The 21,040-nt window shown below is 42.5% G+C and overlaps 1 protein-coding gene across 3 annotated transcripts in view; it reads left to right on the forward strand.

Annotated features, from left to right (window-relative positions):
* Positions 1-18,114, forward strand: part of prickle2b (prickle homolog 2b) — an 88,467-nt gene extending 70,353 nt beyond the window's left edge. For all 3 annotated transcript variants that reach the window (XM_004545287.3, XM_076883829.1, XM_004545288.3), the window contains 7 exons: positions 5,041-5,224; positions 9,565-9,678; positions 10,391-10,528; positions 12,470-12,673; positions 13,270-13,456; positions 14,474-15,358; positions 15,515-18,114. In XM_004545287.3, the coding sequence (XP_004545344.1) occupies positions 5,041-5,224; positions 9,565-9,678; positions 10,391-10,528; positions 12,470-12,673; positions 13,270-13,456; positions 14,474-15,358; positions 15,515-16,461 (2,659 nt within the window). In that variant the 3' untranslated portion in view covers positions 16,462-18,114. The remainder of the gene's footprint in view (positions 1-5,040; positions 5,225-9,564; positions 9,679-10,390; positions 10,529-12,469; positions 12,674-13,269; positions 13,457-14,473; positions 15,359-15,514) is intronic.
* The last annotated feature ends 2,926 nt before the right edge of the window (positions 18,115-21,040 follow it).

Consider the following 21,040-nt stretch of genomic DNA (forward strand, 5'->3'; position numbering starts at 1 on the left):
TTAAAGAAGGATCTGTATTTTTCTTTGTCTGATTATTTATGTCGTTTTTTCTCCTGAAGTTTGCTGCTGACTGTACGTCTTTGTGGCTTTGCATTACACAACTCAATGCAGATTAATTGATCTGTTAAAATAGTTTACTTATTACTTACTTTTAGCAGTGAAAAGCGCCGCTGGATTAGCACATGAATGGGCGACAATGAATAATGTGGAATAATGTGTGGCAGCTGGCTGCAGGATCGCTGTGCACCTCTGGTCCGAGAGCAGACTGACAGGAACCTAAACGCCTGTCCAACATCATTTCTGACATACACAACTGTCTTTTGGGGGTGTGGTGATTCGGATGCTCATTGGTTCCTGCCTTTTCCTCACTGGTGCTTTGAAAGAAAAGTCAGCGTGATATAACAGCAATATTGTACTTTCTCTGAGAGTGTATCAAGGCCATTTAATGTGTGTTGGGAACTGAAAGAGAATGACTAACGACCTGTCACCAGAGTGCTTCCAAAACAACATCTGTATTGATGCAAGTTTGACCCTTCCATGACCTCCCATCCCATCGAAAGTATTGTCAATTTATTGAGAATTCACATTGAGTAATGTGAGCCTATCTCATGTATAGTAAAAAAGTGTCCCAGTGTGATGTTATGCAAACAGTCTCCTTTTATCCTTCCGTTTCATATTGGACCAACTCAGGTCCAATATGATGGCCTACATTTCCCATAATACAACTGTTAAAATATCCAAGATCCCTTGAGTTATGTTTTCAAACTTTGGCCATTACAGACTTTGACAGCTGGTTTTGCAGGTGCTCTTGCTGCTTGTGACAATTCAAAGTGCCCTTGCTGTGTTAACTTGTCAATCATCTACTAAAAAATCAGCTCACACTGTCAAAATTCAGTGCCAACATAATAGTTTTTTTGGGGGGTTTTTTTGTTGAACATGCTGTAAAATAATGTTGCCCATTAGTGTAGACCAGGGCCTAGTTCAAAAGAGCAGGCTAATCTATAAGTGGCCATGACAGGTGGGTGCGGGCCTAATCTTGGCCATCAGCAGCACGTTGCAGCAGGTTCTTGCTAATTGGCCACACATGGAAAATGCCTTTATCAAGCCTGGGTTATGCCAGAGACACCTCAGTCGTGTTTGCCTGTGATTAACTCTTAATAGCTCTGAAGTCGAAAATGTAGACCATAGGTACGACTTTGTTTGCTTGTGTAGCTTGTATAGCTATAATTTGTGAAAGCAGGGCTGTTTCTCAAAGCGCCTTTAAAATTTATCTTCAAATATTACTGCCGGAAAGCTTGCATTTGCTTAACAAGAGGCCGTTAAAGACTATCTTCTTCCGCTTCTTGTTCCAAAGAAAACAAAAGCAGAAGAAGAGGGGGGGGGGGGACAAAAAAAACACTTGGAGTGTCCTTGCGCCCAGCTGTCCTGTCCTCTCCGCTCTCCCTTCTTATCATGCAACCTCTGCTTTTTGTGTAGAGCTTGCATTTAAAGATGAGATTTTAATCTGACCTTCTGATACCATGGAAAAGCTGCAGTGGTTTCGGGAGAAAATGACGACTTCTGCTCAAAAGACGCACTTCTGTGAATTGCTCTTTATCAGATGGGGTTTTTTTTAGTACCTAACTTACCTTCCTAAAACTTAATCACCTTTAAATCAGCACTAGAGCCTAACCCCACATTTCAGGCTTCTAAAATCAATAAAATAAATAAATTCATTGAGCCCACTTTTTTTTTGTCTTCAGATATTCAACTTAATCTTACAGCCTGTTTCATTAAACTGTGAGACTGTGCTTGCTAAAGAGCTTGCTGCACTGATTGACAACAGTTAAAACAACTGTACGCAATTGTAGAGCAGCCCAGTAGACCCTAGTTACGTATTAAAATTACCCGTTACCTGGGATACGGTGCTCATCTTGCAGCGGTGAATAATGATTATAATTAACTTGAAATAAGAACCATTGTCCACTGACATCATTGCGAACCACAAACATACCCCAACCACCCCATGGGCTTGATAAAACCCTCACTCCGATTGACCAATGATATATCAGCTCTCCCAGGGGACAAAAAAAAGAAGCCCAGTCACATTTGAAAAAAATAACAAGCCTCTTTACTTCCTTCCCTATATCTCAGTCATTTATGAGGCGTCAGTGATGCGCTTGACTTGTTTTACCAGAGTTTCTAAATCTGATTTAATTGAACTCATGTAGCTTACACGGGGAAGCTCGGGGATTACGTTTCAGTTGAGGGGAAATCCCAGGCATGTCCATGAAGAATGTAAATCATGGGGAAAGCAGGGGAAACGGACCCTCAAGGTCTACAGACTCTGCTTTTTCTGATTTGAGAAAATCAGGACGTGTTTGGAGGAAGGTCTCTCTGAAGTCTCTCAGAAGGAGGTGACCCACATCTGTACAGATGTGGGTCACCTCCTTCTGAGTGGACACATGAAAGGTGTGGTGTGAAGAGGCTTTCTTTCAGGTTTCATCCTTCTTAGCCCAGGGACAAAATACCTGCCTTTAAGTGTTCATATGTACTTTATCTCGTGTGGTGGATCCACCTTGTGCTTTGACCATTTTCATTGTGATTGTGTATGTTCTCATAGATTCATGAGATTCTGTTCCCATCCAGCAAATCATCTTTAAATCAGTAATAACTGTGAAAGTGCTGGGCTGTACTGAGGCAAGCTGCTTTGCCTCCGGCTATGGCATCATCCTCTTGGGACTGGGATTTGCTAAGCACCCTTCTCCCAGTCTGCCTGCTTGACAGCTCATTGATGACTTCATCTACATCTGTTCTGTTTATCATGGTCATCAATATTCATGACAGGGATATTTGCCCACTTCAGGCATTTTCTTAATATTTATGTAGTGAGTGTGTGAAGTCTGTGGCTGCCCTTGCACAATGACAACAGAAGTTTAGAGGTCCTTCTTTAGCTGGAGCTCAAAGCATGAGCTTTTTAGGCTTCTGCCTGTCGCTAAATAATCTCTCATCCATCTTCAGCTATGTATATATACATATATTACAGGCATGTGGCTAGTTGTGGCATGCCAGTAAGACGTTTTGCTCGAACTAAATAAAGTGAGCTCCATGTGTTTCATTGTCTATCTCATCACTCAAATCAATCACTGCTAAGTCAAATTGGATTTTGAGCTTTGTTAACTAAGGCTAAACCCTTGGACAAGAAGTGCTTTTTTTCAGGGAGAGACACGATGAAGCATTATAGCCGTTTGGCTCAGAGCACTTTACGTTAACAGGTAGTTGACACAAACCCTGGGACAGTGCCAACTGTTATTGTGACTGAGTCTTAGCTTCGCAGCCCTGCACCCATCACCCATCGGTGAGCTCAACAGACTCAAGAGTCCACAGCTACAGTACAGAGCAAAGTTAAGAAAGGCTTACGGACATATCCAGTGGCAGTGTTTGAAAATAGGATTGACTCTGCACATGTACCTAGATTGAAATTCCAATCAGACCTAATTGCTCAGTAGTCATTATAGTGGGAACAGGTTCAACAAGTACCGTAAGGTTTAAAAATTAAGTCTGCAAGAAATATCGAGCAGTTACACGCTGAATATATCACACTGCAAGAACTGATTCACAAGAAGCCAGATATTGCAGACTACTTTGCATTCATTTGTTCGGATAGACTGACACCTTGGATGGCTGAGGATGTGTTACAGTGTCCTGACTGCCCCTAAGCTCCTCCATAGGGCTGTCTCTCAGACAAGCCAGCATCCCTCTGAGAAGGTAATGAGATTGTCTCACCGGTTTGGCCGCCTGAGCGGCAGCAAGGGTTAGTGGGATGTGACCTCGTTGCCCACCCAGTTTCTATTTGCAGGGTTTAGAGCTGTCAAGGACACGGCGATCTGTATGGTTGCACTGTCTCTATGCTTTGCATCAGAATGCAGACCTGGTAGTGTTGGGCTACATTTTCATTTTGGCCCATGCACTCAAGTATTGAACCCATATTGCGATCCTTTTCTGAGCCATCTCATACACAGCTGACTCTAATAGTAGCACAGTTACAAGCTGAGGTGTCTGCAAAAATACAGCTTTACTTTGATGAACAGCAATGATGTTATGGGCTTTTAAATCAACAAGACAGGTGAGCAGTCAAACCCAGAATCATTCTTTATAAGCTTAATTTCAATCCTGTAATGATTAAATGAGCTGTATTTGGTGTTGAAGCTAAAATCAGACAGTGGTACTGTGATTGGTGATGAATTATTTTATGGAAATGAAGGGGCGATATTCTAACTTGGGTTAGGAAAATTATAGGAAAGAGCAGCTCAAATGATTATAGACCCCCTAGTGCCTTAATTTGACCTTGCTCTTGCATCTAAGTTTTCTGTGGGAATTCTCACACAGATTGCTTTCCCTGTTATAGATGGGTGGATCCCTTTGGCTAATGGGGGTGGGGCACTGTCCTCGCAAAGCATCTGCAAGTGGTTCTCGCTAACCTTGTACATAGCAAAGTGCCTGTGTATTGTGTTTGTGTAGTGCTGTTTTCCATCACTGTCGATGGCTGTATTCGGCTTATTTCCAAGGCACGCTTGACAGTAGATCTTCATACCGCAGACGAGTGATGAGCATTGCATTTGTGGCACCCTCTTTTACTGGGGAACCCACAGTGGGAATCCTCGACATTTCAACTGAGATGAATAAGAGTGCCTGTGGAGGGGGAAAAGTTGTTTCACAGACTTCGAGTTTGTGTTTCTTGGACTAATTTTGAAAGAAAAGATTTTTTTTAATGGTTTATTTTCGATTATTAATGATGGATGCTAGAGGCTCACACCATGTGACCTCTTGTTCTTCTTTATACATCACTCTATCAAACACAGAACTTGTTTAATAATGATCAGGGATATCATGAGGTTTAGATGCACAACACTGCCCAAACTATGAACCAGACTTTAAAGCTACCATTTAGACGATTGCTTTTTTCCTAGACCATTATATCTGTCCTTAATTTGCACATGTAAGCACACATGTGACATTGAACTGACAGATTGGGGGGGGGGGTTTGTTTGTCACCGGCAGGAAGATCTGTGTACACTGTAAGTGTCGTCGTGAGGAGCATGCAGTGACAGCCATGCCCGTAGAGATGGAGAAGACGGTCACCAAACTGATGTACGACTTCCAGAGGAACTCAACCTCGGATGATGACTCAGGCTGTGCCTTGGAGGAGTACGCCTGGGTTCCACCGGGTCTCAAACCTGAACAGGTATGTTTAGTCTTATTCTGCTATGGAGCACACGGTCTTCCAGCATTTCAGTCTTGTTAGTAACGCCATCTTATCACTTCTCTTGTCACCTTTTTTGTAAAATATGTGTAATTGTGTGTACCGGTCCAATCCTTTCATCTATTTTTTTTTATCATGTGAAGCTGAAGTTTTTGTAAGAAATTAATTGTTGAGCATTTGAATCCACAGCTTTTTCGTTTCCTCTAGTGTAGAGAATACAACACAGAGGCTAATTAAAGCTTGAACGTGAATGAAATGACGAAAGACGTGGGATCACATTACAGCGCCCTTTCAAAAGCTCCGATTTCACCATACACTGTAGTGGCAGTTGAGCAGTGTAAGTTTATACAGTGAATTAGGATAAGGCTTGGTGTTGTAAAATATGATCATGGGTTAAAGCTTAGTCTTTCAGAGATATGCACAGCCAGGTGTTAGTTCAAATATATAACACACTTTTAGTACAATAATCAGAAATCTAATACAAATTCCAACTATTCGTTTAGACCTGCATGTCGCCATGTGTCGGCATATATTACATGCTGACTGCACCTTCTCCCAGCTAATGGATAACAAGGATTATGTGCTTCCAGCAGTTAAATTAATCTCCAATTCCTTCTCCCTGCAAACATGTTTACAGTAGGTTACATTGCCCTCACAACCACAAAGCTAAGCCTGCGTTAATACATAAGCACATAAAATGGACCCGTGCAGAAAATCTTCTATTACAATACTTCACTTAACTGCAGGTGCGCACACGTGGGAGGGTTTCCAGCTTTATGGGACAATAACAACGTTTATTGAAGCCAGTTTCATTTTGTTGATGAGCTGAGCTGGTCAGTACATTGTTGGCACACTGTTTCGACCTCAAAGGACTGAGACCAGCTATTATTCATCCCTCTCCAGGATCATGCTTACAACTCCGTAGTCACTTAGGTTCTCATTTGGTGAAAATATAACCTCGGGAACATTCAGGAAATAAAGAGGACTGGGCTGATTAGTATGGCAAGACCAGAATGCTAAACAGCCTAGAGAAGAGATTCAGGATTGTTTTTTTAATACTTGATTGACTTGATCATCAGAATGGAAAGAATATTAGACTGTTAAACTGAATCACTTCTAGCTTTAACCTAGCAGCAGGCAGCACATGAAATGTGCCAGAAGCTGTAGCAGTTTCTGTCTTCCAACCCTGACATGACAAATCATTCAAGCTGTGGAGGCCTGGTGTGACTTTTTTCAGGAGAGTGGACATAAAGCTAAAACTTCAGGTTAAAAACTGCAGATCAAGAGTCTTCCTGCTTTGAACCGCAGAACTGTATCTGTCTCCTGTTCAGCCTCAAGTGATGTACTGCTATTCTGTAATGAGACATTTCTAAGCAGGACTGGGGTCAGTCAGGTGTGTCTGAGGGATAACTTGGGATTGTTTCTGTCAACCAAACAGTGCCGTCAGCTCTACTTTCCACTATCAGGGTGCTGAAATGCAGACACGGCAAAAGAATCTTTAGCAACAAATGGAGCCATTATTCTGTGCGTTTGACATGTTATTGGGCCATTTTCCTCCCTCGCTAGTCGCCTCGCTCTCTCCTCTTCATCGTTTAAAATAGATTTATTGGATGTTGCCAAGTTACCGTTTGTCAAGGGCAAGAATGATAACTAGCAGTGGTCTGTGAGAGATAAGCGTTTTCTTCATGTGTAAGAGCTGCAGTCTAATATTGAAACTCTGCTAGGCATCAATTCCATGTGCCATGTCTATATAGAAATTCAATTTTAGGTTTTTCATGCAAACTTGTATCTCTGTCAGGTTCTAACATGGGCCGAGAGCCTTGAAGTAGATGAATTAAATAGAAAAGCGCCAGGTAGAGAAAGAAGCGAGGGCAGTTTGACCTTTTCCAAAATAGACCAGAGGGCAATTGGACTCATTCCGATCTGAGATCAAGAACAATAAAACCATCAGCCTCTGACTTGATTGCAGCCAGCAGCCGTGAAGGACGAGTAAATGATGGGTCAGTGGATGTAAAAGCTAGTTGGGTATTTGACAGAAAATGTGTAAAAATCCATAGTCCCTGGAGGATGAAGAGGACTAATGACTTGAATTACCTTCCTCGCTTTACCTTTGTTGCACCACAGCGAGATTGATATTTGCTGAATTTGACATCGATAGATGGCTGCGATTCTAAAAATTAAATTTAGTGCCACCCTGCTGTCCAAATTCTATTACTTCACGTATCTTTAAAGCTAGTAATATTCCTATAAACATCACTTCTGCTTTGTGTTTAGGTGTCATATGTTAGCGGTGTTTGGCACAGTTTTGCACCACACATGTCAGCAAAGACGTGAGAACAGGAGGGAAATGAATGAAAACTGCTGTTAAATCCTCTCTCTTCACAGTAAAAACACCCTTTTTTTCCTCCGCAGTGTTTGACTATAGCTACCAGTATTTTCTCAGCTATATAATATCTGTGTCTACTAACCACTGCAAAGTGGCTTGTTGTGAGAATGTCAGAACTGGTGCCTGGTGGTGTCTTTTTCCCCTGCCTGCCTGGCCATTAACAGCAATAGAAACCAGCTGTGTGAAGCAATCTCTCTTGTCACTCATCTGTAAGTCCTACCATTTGCTTCAGCCTTAAAAAACACTCCCTTCAGTACAGTTTGAAATTCTGCCCTGTCTTTACTTCCGTCTGTTTTCGATTACAGTTATTATCGCAAGCTGCTTCTTCTAGCTCGCTCTGGAATATTTGTGTGTGTCGTGCGTATGCATGCGTGTACGTGTGTGTATCTTTCTTTAGATCTTTTCCTCAGGGCAGTGTGCCTTTCACCTCCAGATTGTAACCCTGCTGTTCTTGGAAGCATGTTTTGTAATTTATCATTAACAGTGGGTGTGTGCGTGCATCACGAGTTTGTCTTTTTTGTTTGTCAGTGCTGTGTAATATATCGGCACTTGACCACAGTCGGTCGTTTCGGGACTATCCAGAGATTCCACCCCACCCTCAATGCCCGTCCTAAATTGTGCTCCTGAGCACAGATCTCGTGTCCATTGCCAACGCAAGCAGACAGCCAACAAAAGCAGAGCAGAAGGAATTGGGTTACATTTACAGCAAAGAGTCTCCTGCTATAAATTCATCCCAGTAACAAATACGCTTGTACAAGTGGATACTTCAAGGAAATGAAGATCGTCTTTGATGCTGGATGTGATGCCGCACCTTTAAAGAGAGTTTTCGAAAGCTGCTCAGTTTTGATTCGGGTGTTTACACACTGATGCACGTCTGCGTTAATCTGTTTTTGTGTGGCAGACTGTGTTATTGCCAAGGACAAGGCTAGTCGGTAAATCCATTCAGCTGACCTGTAGGCCATCAAGAGAGACGTGATCTTGTCAGCAAGCATCGATCACACATGCTGTCTCTCTCATAAAGTCCTCTGTGTACATTTTGCCCATTTTTGCGTCTCTCCGTACACAAAGATATCTTCCTCTACACTCACATCTTTTTAACTTTTTCCCTCTCATGTCTCCTCCTCCACCTCTCACCCGTTCTCTCTTTTTCATCTATCCTCAAACCTCTCTTTAAAAACCCTGTGGCTTTCTTCATTTGCCCCCCTCGCCAGTCACATTCATATATAACTGCCTGACCTCAGTTATACCCCAGCCCCCCCTCATTACAGTGTAATAAAAAGAGTGTAATAAATAACACAGAAATGACACTCATTGTCTGCTGTGGTGATGTAAAGAATGTCCAAGTAATTTGAAATGTCCAGATTAGCATTAATCTGCTGCCACACGCTTGCATTGCTGGGGGCATACGTGTTGAACACTATTTCGTTTTCTCGTGTGTGTGTGTGTGTGTGTGTGTGTGTGTGTGTGTGTGTGTGTGTGTGTGTAATTGTGACAGGTCAGTAATGCATTCCCTTGTCAGTGTGCAGAGATGGAGAGGTGGGGTTCCATTAAGTCTCTACTGGTGGGCCATAAATCAAAGTGTGTGTGTGTGTGTGTGTGTGTGTGTGTGTGTGTGTGTGTGTGTGTGTGTGTGTGTGTGTGTGTGTGTGTGTGTGTGTGTGTGTGTGTGTGTGTGTGTGTGTGTGTGTGTGTGCGAGAGTGAGAGAGAGAGACTGACTCCCAGTGGCAGATCTTGATACTTTGGTCCTTGCACAGTTTTACCTTTTTAGCCCTGAAATGATAAAATCAAAACAATATCAAATAAAGGCTGACATTTCTCAGTTTTTGTAGATGGTACAACAACAAAAGAAAGAAGTCACTTACTGCAGAATATTTGAGCACTTACCTGGTAATGAAAACAGCCCCTCAGTCCAAATGTTCTCCGTCTCTCCCTCAGGTTCATCAGTACTACAGCTCCCTGCCTGAGGACAAGGTGCCCTACGTGAACAGCCCAGGGGAGAAATACAGGATCAAACAGCTGCTCAATCAGCTCCCGCCCCACGACAATGAGGTGAGTCCAAACAGATGCCCTCCCCCACCACCTTCCATGCATCCATCCATCCATCCATCACCTCACCTCCTTCAGGGCAATACAGAGATAAGAGGGGGAGCGGGGAGAAGACAGATGCTTTAAAAATGGAGTCTGTCTCCCTAATGGGTGAGATAGGGAAGTGTTTATCGCTGCCTATTAAAGTTGGTTACATGAATAAATTATTACCACAGTTTGTTTGAAGAGATTAAAAGACAGGATCCCCGTGAAGGTCGGCTCTGTTTCCCACCTTAGTTTAGGCTAACAGTCAGCCTGAGCTGTTATTTCTTTTCACTTTATTAAGTGGGACTTCACAGAACCAATTTGTGGTCAGGTAGTGGGTGGGTTCTTAATTCCACCTACTAATCTGATTGGTCAGTCGTTTCGTCAGCTGCGATCTGAGAGCCAGTTATTCGTTTGGTGACGTGGTTCCTGGTTAATCCTGATTCACAATTTGCACCCAGCAAAAGCAGAGCACAATATCAGCACTTCTTAGCAATGACAAAAACATGATGACAGTTAATTCAACTCTGGGATCAGTCACTGACCTGGCAAACATTATACAGATATTGAAATCTTAAAAAAAAACTACTTCTATTCACTTTAAGTAGTATTCATTCATCCATCCATCCATTTTCTGTCACCGCTCCAGTTCATGTTCTCGTGGTTTCATGGGCATGTGATCTTCATCCAGGTGCGCTACTGTAACAGTCTGGATGATGAGGAGAAGCGAGAGCTGAAGCTCTTCAGTAACCAGCGGAAGCGCGAAAACCTGGGTCGGGGCAACGTCCGCCCACTCCCCGTGACGATGATGGGGGCGATCTGCGAACAGGTAGCTGAAAGAAATGTCGAAAGCATAAAATATACATTTGACCTCCGTGTTATTTATTGATTTATTTTTTTTATAAATGTCATTTCTATGTGGACAGAGAAGTGACAGAAGTGAGTGATGTGGCAGACATATGGAACGACCTGCTGGCATGTCAGCAGGGTTTAATGTTGACGTATATAAATGAGGGAGATGCAGTTAAATTACTATTGTGACCTTGTCTCACTTCAAACTCTTAAAGTGATGTGTGTGGGTATGGTGCCCGCACTTTATTTTCTTTTTTTTTATGCCTCACCAACTATAAAAATTCTGAAATACAGCTGAGTTCATTATAGTTGAGTTAGACTGCTCTAAATTCTCTAGATGCTTAGTGTTTGTACTCTTATATAATGGAAGTTTGGAGCTGAATGGAATTCCCGTTTAACAATAAACACACACACTTAATGCATCCACTGGCCGTTTGTCATTTTATTTACAACAAGCTCAAACAAGGTGGAGATACTCAGTGCTGTGCTGGTGCTCCGGGTGTACAGCTGCTTTATAGCTCGTGTTTCTTATCCAGTTAGCAGACACACACACACACACACACACACACACACACACACACACACACACACACGAGGGAGTGGATTGTTGGGAGAGTTTGTATTGATTGAATTCTCCCCCCCTCTCTTTGGTTTCTTGCAGCTCTAGGCTTTGTGCCAGTTAGATAACCTGATTGCAACTCTACCTCCGTCTCCACCTTCCCACTCCTCTAAATCTGCTTTGCCTGCCTGACCTTTCCTCTCGTCTTACTGGTGCTGCTGCTCGTTTATCTTCCCGTCTTCTCTGATTGTACACCTCCATGCCTCTATCACACTTTTTTTAATCTTCCCTACATATCTCTCCGTTAATAAATCTATCGTTTGTCCCACCAGTGTCCTCCACCAGCCCTTCAAATTCTTTCTCTCTGGTTCCCACCTCCTGAACACACCTTTGTGCTCGCAGCCTTTTCGACTTGCATAATTGTGTTACAGACAGAGATTTACTGATCCGGCATGTTCGATTGGTATCAGCACTAGCCTGACCTTATTAGAGATCCAATAGAAGGTGGACTTTAAGTTCATGGAAATCTCTTTATTTGTTGCATCTTCTGTAGCGCTGATGTGACTGTTTAATCCGTGAAACATTTTCAGTTAACAGAATGGTTTCTGGTGTCTTTTGTGAGGCTAAACTGTCTTTTCCAGCCATTGATTGGACAGAACAACCAATTTACAGCTATTAACTTCTGCTTTAGTATATGTATTACTTGACTGTAACTTTTTGTAGACCAATCTATCAATTGTATTATCAATTAAGTAACGGGTGATATTAAGTGATGATGACAGTGGTTGGAATTGCGGCCCTTATCCTCTGATGCTCCAGTAAGTTTGACTAAAGGTCCAATAAATGGAGTTCATCCCAGATTTAAAACAATTTTACAGTTTTTCACTTCCTGTCAGATTAGATTGTAATTCCATCCCTCTAAATGGAGCAAATTGGATTAGACTGTCTTATGTCCTGTTTCCAATGAACCGTTTTAACAGGAATTACTTTACATTAAGCAATCAGTGATGCCATACAACAAATCAGGATGCTGGCCTGTCTGCTCATTTAAAAAAAAAAAAAAAAAGCTCTGCAGGCATGGACTTTCAGCTTTCCTTATGCTTTGAAAAACTAATTTGAGCCATGTGACTTCTTGCTGGATCATGACACATGAGTCTCACGGGGTGTTTTTTTTTTTTCTTTTTTTCACATGCAAAGATTTTACATTATTGTATCAAAGAAGCGTTTCACTCAATTCTGTACTTTGAGGTTTAGACACTTTTTAAATAAGAAACGAAACAGTGCAGTAAGAGAAAGCTGGTAAATTGTGACAAATAAACCCAGCAATCATTCAGTTGTTTCATTTCATTTTCTGTTTAGTGTGGAGGCCAGATAAACGGCGGAGACATCGCTGTGTTCGCATCCCGGGCAGGTCACGGTGTGTGTTGGCACCCTGCGTGCTTCGTGTGCAGCATGTGCAACGAGCTGTTGGTGGACCTCATTTATTTCTACCAGGATGGAAAGATCTACTGCGGCCGGCACCACGCCGAGAGGCTGAAGCCACGCTGCACTGCCTGCGATGAGGTAAACGCACATCACACGCAGACACACAAGGCTACACGCGGATGGTCATGTCTTAATAGGTACACGTCACCCCCTTGGACAAGCTGTGCCTGTAACTGTGCCAGCAGGGCTATTTATAGTGTTTACACACATGCACTTTGCACTTACACATGCCTATATACACACCAAATTGCTGTCATACGACGCTTACGAGTTCACAGCACACTCCGTCACAGTTTAATGTCTGCTGAGGTTTATCCAGTTTAAAGGGGTTGAGTTTCAATATCCTGATCTCCCAGCCCATTAACGCCGACTCTTACTCTGCAAATGGGGACAAGGACTCTTTTGGCACTTAAATGCATCCCAGCGGTTTAACAGCAGCGTAATTAAAAGCAAATGCACCACCAAGATTTCAGTTCCTCACACACATTAGCCTCCTACACGAACTGGCGACAAAGAATGATCTAAGAGCGCCAAGCTGCAGAGGAGAAAATGGTATGGAGTGGGAGGGCAAGCAGTCTTTGTCCTGTCATTCAGCACGCAGTAATAACCCAACTGAGGTTTTATCTCTATGGACTTTCAATAAACGATACTCTTTCTTATGTCTTTGTTCTTAGATCATCTTTGCAGATGAGTGCACCGAGGCAGAGGGCCGTCACTGGCATATGAAGCACTTTTGCTGTTTTGAGTGCGAGACAGTGCTGGGGGGTCAGCGTTACATCATGAAGGAGGGACGGCCCTACTGCTGTTCCTGCTTCGAGTCCCTGTATGCAGAGTACTGCGATTCCTGCGGGGAACATATTGGTATGCTGCCTCACTCCCCATCATCCATCACTTCCCTCTATTGTTTCCATCACTGTTCATATGGACTGCATTAATGACTAGAAGCTCATGCAAAGAATTGGTTGCTGAAAGGTTATTAAAGTTCCAAATACATAATTTATATATAAGAGGATTCAGATGCAAGTTTGCACAGAGAAGAAAAGAGTTACAGTAGCATGACTGTGGTCTTGTTTTCAGCATTTTTTCATGGAATAAAGTTCAGAATATTTGTGGCAGGGGTGCAAAACTGAACACCACAGACTTACCTTTACAAAGCACAGAACTGTATACAATATACATCATGCAGTGTGGAACTCAACATAGGGCAAAGGGATGACTATCACGTGACTTTTCAAATTATGGGCCAGTTTTTGGTTGCTATTTTTGTTTTTTTAAGTTTATAAAGGCATAAAGTGCCAGATAAGTGTAGAGACAACCCCAGCGAGAGAAGAAAATGGGGGATTTTTCAGCTGGAAACATTCCTATAAGCAATTTTTCTGTCTTCGAGTTTGTGCTCATGTGCATGCATGTGTAACTGCACACGTACGTGTGTGTTTCCCAGGACAGGATGCCCAGGTGTGATTTTTGGCACATATTTCTCTACAGATTTGCGCTGTAATTATTAGTCAGACAGGATACAGAAAAGTATTTGGCCTCAAAAATAAAACTGATTACAAATGAAAACCACCAGAAAGCACTCTCAATCCAGATGGCAGTCATTAGCAAATAGCTGGTTTTCTTTTCCCCTGCAACAACTGGAAACATTCTCAAAATGCTATGTGTTTATACAATGCTGGGCGAGCGTCATAATGAGTTTACCCTGAAACACAGCAAAGTTGCCGCCTCTAGCTCAATTTTCCATTTTCTTACTGTATAAGCTACTTGCAGTATGCTGCAATTTTACACAACACAGCTGGTTTAAATTAAATTTTTAAATGTTATGCCCTTTGAATACATGTGTATGAGTATCTGTCATTTATGTGTTTATCTTTCCTGCAGGTATTGATCAAGGCCAGATGACGTATGACGGGCAGCACTGGCATGCTACAGAAGGCTGCTTCTGCTGTGCACGCTGTAAACGCTCTCTGCTGGGTCGGCCTTTCCTGCCCAAGCAAGGTCAGATCTTCTGCTCCCGCTCATGCAGTCTAGGGGAAGAGCCTAATGGCTCCGACTCTTCTGATTCGGCCTTTCAAAGTGCTCGCTCCACTAGAGAGTCCAGACGCAGCTCTAAAACAGCAAAGAATGGAGGGGGAGGCGGGGTGCAGACTGAAAGATGTTCAGGGGAAGTGGACCCACTATCTTTACAAATGGATCTTCTGAGTCTGTCCAGCCAAACACCCAGTTTGACTCGTGAGCCACCTTCCTGGCAGAACCAGGAGCAAGCAGGCGATGGTTACACTTATGAATCCCAATCTGATCCAACTGCTAATCCCACACCTCTCCAGCTTCTTAGCCAGTGCAATGTCAGAAGTGTCTATAACCCCACCTGCTCTGGACAGAATAATCAACAGCAGGATTACAGGATCCAGGAGAATGGAGGTTTAAAGCGACCGCCTATTTCAGCCATGAAAGGCCACTCTCTGAATGAGACGTGGTTCCAACAGCAAGCTCCAGAAGAGTACTATCCATCCAAACTGAGGACCCAAAAGAGCTTCACTGAGGTGTCCCACTGCACTCAAAAACACAATGGCTTCTCCTCAGACAAGCGTTCGATTAGTTTGCACGGTTTTCAGAGGGACAGAGATGCGGGGCCTTCAGCAACTACCCAACAAACAGCAAGGAGCAGGAATCCAATAAATGCACTTAACTTGACAGAGCAACTGACCCCGTTAGAGCAGACCCCAAGAGGATCCATGGAGTCTCTGGCTCTCTCCAATGCTACAGGTTGGTGTGGTAGTAGTACTCACTAGATCTTGGTTTGACTTACAGTTTCTGTTTGGTGTGTTTGCATGTTGTTGCATATTAAGATGTTTCCTCAAGCTAAAGTGACAGTGAGTAAAAGGCAGTCATTTCTCCAAATTCTACTCTGTTTCCTTACAGGCAACTCAGATGCTGGGGGAAAGCGTCAGGAGCACCTTTCACGGTTCTCTATGCCGGACCTGAGCAAAGACTCTGGAATGAATGTGTCTGAGAAAAGTCATGTGGACACCCTCAACTCCTCAGGGCAGTTTCGCAGCTCTGAGTCTATTCACAGTCTCACTGCTGGTCAGTCCTATATGGAAATGAACCCTCGCAGACCCACTCAATACCAGATGCAGTACTGTGACCCTTCTGGCATGGGTATGGGCATTACTCGTTTACCACCTGGCTTCACCTTTCAGGAGGAAGATGGGCTTAGTTTGGTGAGCAACGCCAACGCTTCACGCTTGCCTCCCATTAGTGAGCGCAGGGTGGGTGGAGGTGGTGGTGGAGGTGGAGGAAGGGGAGCCAGTATCCGGATAGATGCCCCAGAAGAGACTCCACAGAGGCGTAGGCACCACCATCACCGCTCTCGGAGATCCCGTCGTTCTCGTTCAGAAAACGCTCTCCACTTGGTGGCAGAGCAAAGACAAAGGCCTCAAGAAAGACCACAGCTACATGTCCGAGAGGATTATGACTGTTTCCCGCCACCAAGGAGTGCAAGGGACCAGTTTGGTGGAAGAGGAGGAGGGGGAAGATACCAGCCCCAACTCTTCAGGCAGTGCCCCAGGACCACTTCAGACCTGAGTCTACAAAACCCTGGGGCCAACAGACGCACTGGCTTGAATCAGTACTCCTGGGATGATTATGATGACGATGACTGGTGCTCCACTTGCTCATCATCCTCAGAATCAGAGGATGAAGGTTACTTCTTGGGTGAACCGATACCCAGGCCCATCCAGCTGCGCTACCTCAGCAACCAGGAGCTGGTCCACAAGTATAACAACGCAGGAATGGGAGGACCCAACCGTAGTGGGCAGTTACACACCCGCAAACGCAGAAAAAGCAAGAACTGCATTATCTCTTAATATCTTGACATTTGCTCATTATATAACTTTTTAGCCCTTTTCAGACATGCATTCCTTACCTTTAATCGAGCAACATCTGAACATGTTACTTCAGCAGTGCCAATCTTACAAAGCACTGGATAAGTTTGAAAGTATGCCGTAATATTAATGGATTGGCTTGGACAATAGTAGGGATTATGTGTGTCTGCTCTGAGTTGTTAAGCTCACTAACGGACATGATTATTTTGGAAGTTAAAAAGCCAGTAACTGGCAAATCAGACACCAGTTCTCAGTAGGTGTCTCATGGTCTCACTCTGTTCAAGGAAGCCACAAACCCATTCCTTTTTTAAAAAACTTAAACACAATAAACTGACCTTTTCCCCCACACACCGGAAAAAGTTTTAATATCCTGCATTTTCCACATTTAAGCACCAATGCTGGTCAGTGCATACCTCATGGACCAGTGACTTCATGTATATATAATCTTAACATACCGTACTGAAGATAGACTGTGAATGATGACTTTAACCTATTCTGACCTGTTCAGAAAACATTATTAAAAAGCAATGTAAACAAGTTAGTTTGCTTCCAGCTGTTTATGGAAGTCTTTCTTCTGAGCATATTACATATCTGCAGTAAGTTAGCTGCAAGATTTTTGTGGCACTTGGTTTTTAAATTACAATAAATTATCTTTAACGTGGAGACAGGGATGATGACCTTGTAGACTTTAGACAAATGACCTGTTATAGTTTTTAGGCTACAGTTTATAAAGTGTCTAATCTGTTTACAAAAATGTGTGGATGTGGATGTATTCCCATGACTACAAATCGACCTGGCAGACATATATATATTTATTAAATGAGAGCTGATTACAGACAGAAAGTTTTAAAGATTTTACTACGTATATATCACATGAGGACAGTCTCCTTCCTTCAGTGCTTTGAGTGAAGCCATGAGAACATTTATGTAAAATGGACCTACATCTGAATGACAGAACCCTCTGACTTAAACAAATTCATGAAGCTAGCAATGTTACATATATCCCATGTCTGAAAAGGGCTGTTGTTCACCTTGTGTACACTAAAATTCTCCATCTGGAACAAAAACAAAATCACCTACTCCAACTTTTCAGTGTTATTTATCATTGATTATGATGTAATTGAAAGTCAGTGATGAATTACAGTCAGTTAACAGTAAAGAAAACAAGTGTTTGCATGTTTTTTTCCTTTTTTTTAACTTTTCACAATAACTCCTGATTATTAAGGCGAACAGTTACATGTGCAGTTTTGTCAAGTCCCAATGTTTATCAAAAGCTGAGGTGCAATTTTTTTTTTTTAAACTTAATTTCCACGCAGCAAACGAGTGTACACTACCAGATTGGTATAGTTTTGCTTTTTCATGCAATGTGATTTAGATATAGGATATAATGTACTATTGAATTCAGTTTAATAGTATGTAAATAGATAAAAGAATTAATAATTTCACTTAAGTTAATGAAGTCAGTGTACATATGGTTGTAAATGAAGCCTCACATATTTTTATATTTGTATAGCTGGAGTCATTTATGTATTAAATATCTATAATGTAGAGATAGAAAAATGACCAAAACAATGTTATGCATGTGTTATTTGGCTGACCTGGTCCTGCATTTGGAATAAAAGAGTACTTCAGTGAGTTTCACTGAGTGACCTGTATTTCTCTCCAGAGATAGGGGAAGTGCGCAAAAGAGTCACTTTGTCCATCTGTTTAATAAATAAATGAATGACAGTGGGCTGTAGAAGCCAGTTAGAGTCATCCTCAGATGAATTGTTCGACAGTGTATGCACTCATATTCAAACACACAGAGGTCCATTGTCCTGGAAACAGATGCCACTGCATTTCTGGTTTATTGCATCAGCTTGCACAAGTTGGAAACTGCTGACAAAGGTCTAGGGATTTAGTTATTGAAACCTGGTGATGCTACAAATATTCTTTGTTACCCATGCTAATGGGGTGGCTGAGACATTGTTGTTCCTGAAATTGGCCAAATTAAAAGCTGGTTTTCATGATGCCTAAGACACTGACATTTAATTACATTTCTGTGAGGGTGAGCTGCATATTCAGTCTCAACCAGACACACTTGTGTCTAATTTGGAATACTTACGACATCTGCGTCTCATTCAGGGGCAAATATGGCCCAAATGTCACAATGCACCTGACATCTGGCCCATATTATGTGAACCTGTGGCCATGTTGAGGCAGCCCGACTCGCCCTGATTCAGAGCCCAAAAGAAAGCTGCACATGTGAGCCATTTCTAGGGCCAATCATTCCCTGGTGTCTTATTAACATCAGAACATACTGAAATAGTTTAACATTATAGCCAATAAAACATTATTCAAAGTTTACCATGTTAAAGGACATGAAGGACAGCAGTGCAAGTTGATAGCAAACACATCTTTAGAAGCCAAGGTACGGCTCTACAAGATAGCCAACAGGAGCAGGTGTACCAATGTAGCAAGTCTGCTAGCATCATCAAAGGCACTTGTTGAAATGGGCTAATTTAGCTCAGGATTAAAAACTTGGCTAGTAAGCGATCACTAGCAGCCGAACATCAAACAACTGCGACAACGCGAGATATGGTTCACTGGCTAATATTTTACTAATCCAAAGGCAAGGCCAACTCGACATCCATCGTACATCCTGTGTAAAGCTCTCTTACCAACTGAAAGCCAGTCCACAATATACTCTTTACACCCTCATGCTTTGTATCATTCCCTTTGCCTTCCTCTTTCTGTGTCTCCTCATTTTTGCCATGATGTTTGTAGTAAGAATACTAAGCTAAATTCTTCTTATAGCTGGCTGAAGACCCAGAGATTGTGGGCTTGTGAATGGTTTTCAGTTAGAGAGCACACAGAGACAGATCAGCCTAGGGTTACCTTGCCTCTTGGCCTATGGCAACTGGAATAAGCCCCCTTCCACTCTGAATTGGATAAATGGAAGAAGATGGATGGATTTTACTTTACTTTGTGTTTGTTTTTGTACTTTGTTAAGGTAACTAGTGCCATACCTCATGAATTACCAAGCAGAGGAACACAATGTGCTACATGAAATGAGCAATTTGGAGGACATATCAGATGATGTATATTTGCTTGCTAATGAGCACTACGTGGGGACTTCCAATTACACCCCCCCTCCAACTGTGGCCACCTCCAGAGAAATGGTACTAAGGAGGGAAACTTGCTGACTCAAGCCAAGTAAGATTCTTCAGCCATGCTTGAAAACCTGTTCGTTAGATTTCCTGGCAACATCTTGATGGATGCTCTGACAGTTTTTATTTCATCTTAAGTCCACTTAAATTCAAAACAAATCTGCAATGTCAAAAGTATTTTACTTTTTGAATACTCTGACTAAAGAGAAAAGATTTAAAATGGTAATAGAAACAACAAGACATGCACAGAAAGGTTAATTATTTGTACAGTAGAGCAGGTGGTATTGGAAAGTGTTAAGCAAAGTCATACTGTAAATTGGACTGATAATGTCCATGTGGTCTGGGGATTACTGCTGCTAGCCCCATAATCCCACCCCTCCCCTCACACACACACACATACACACTTGGAACAAGGTGTGCAAATGCCAGTCTCCTGACTTGGAGCCATTGAAGCTCTAATGTTGTTGGCATAATGGTCACATTAGTATGTTTGCCTCACCTGAACTCAGCCACTAAGGCGTGTAGCCCAGCTTTCATGTTTACTTGGGGATGTGCAGATAACTCATTGACGGGAAGGAATGGATCTGAATTAGTCTGTCATTATACCGCAAAGCCAGCTGCAAAAATATGAGTCACATTATGTCTGACTGCTGCTGATGGCCTGGCCAGTAAATATGGACTTTGCTGCTTTAAGCTTTCATGTTGCAGACTGTATATCATTGGGGTGTCTGTCACTCAAATCCGTTTACTTAAAAGGTACTGAGACATACAGTGAGAGTCAGAGTCTTTGGTCTGCCTTCAATAACGTGAATATTATTGCTCTTGAAACACGAGCTTCCCTTACATCATCACTGCTTGCCCATATTAGTTTGTTTCTTTATTAGTCCCTCACCCGTGTGTGTGTGTGTGCGTGTGTGTGTGTGTGTGTGTGTGTGTGTATGTGTGTGGGGGGGGAGTCTCCAAGTGTTTAATTAAAAGCAAATGGAAGCCGTACACTGAAGGGTGCCACAGATTGCAGCCATATGCTTCCCGCGCTGTGCCGTATTCAAGATAGCGGATGGTGGGGAGATAATCCTCGAGTGGTTTGGATGCTTCCAGTTCTGACAGTCATATTGTCAGCCAAGCGTGTAATTTAGAGCCATGAGCGGTTAGGTGTCTTCGCTGTACAAAGAAGTTACAGTCTGGTGATAGTCGAACTAGGTGTCAGGAAGAAGAGGTTTAATCGTTTCGTGATCATGACTGACATTGTCAGTGTTGAACAATAATGTTCTCCAGATCATGTGGATGAAAAGCATTTCTATTTACCCTCTTATTTTGTTTGAGCAGGTGTACATTTCAGTTATTACATACAAACTTGGATTAATAACATCTGGGGCTACAAATGCCCTGTTTGAAAAGGAGTACAAATTTCT

Source organism: Maylandia zebra, linkage group LG5, assembly GCF_041146795.1.
Source record: "Maylandia zebra isolate NMK-2024a linkage group LG5, Mzebra_GT3a, whole genome shotgun sequence".
NCBI classification, from domain to species: Eukaryota; Metazoa; Chordata; class Actinopteri; order Cichliformes; family Cichlidae; genus Maylandia; species Maylandia zebra.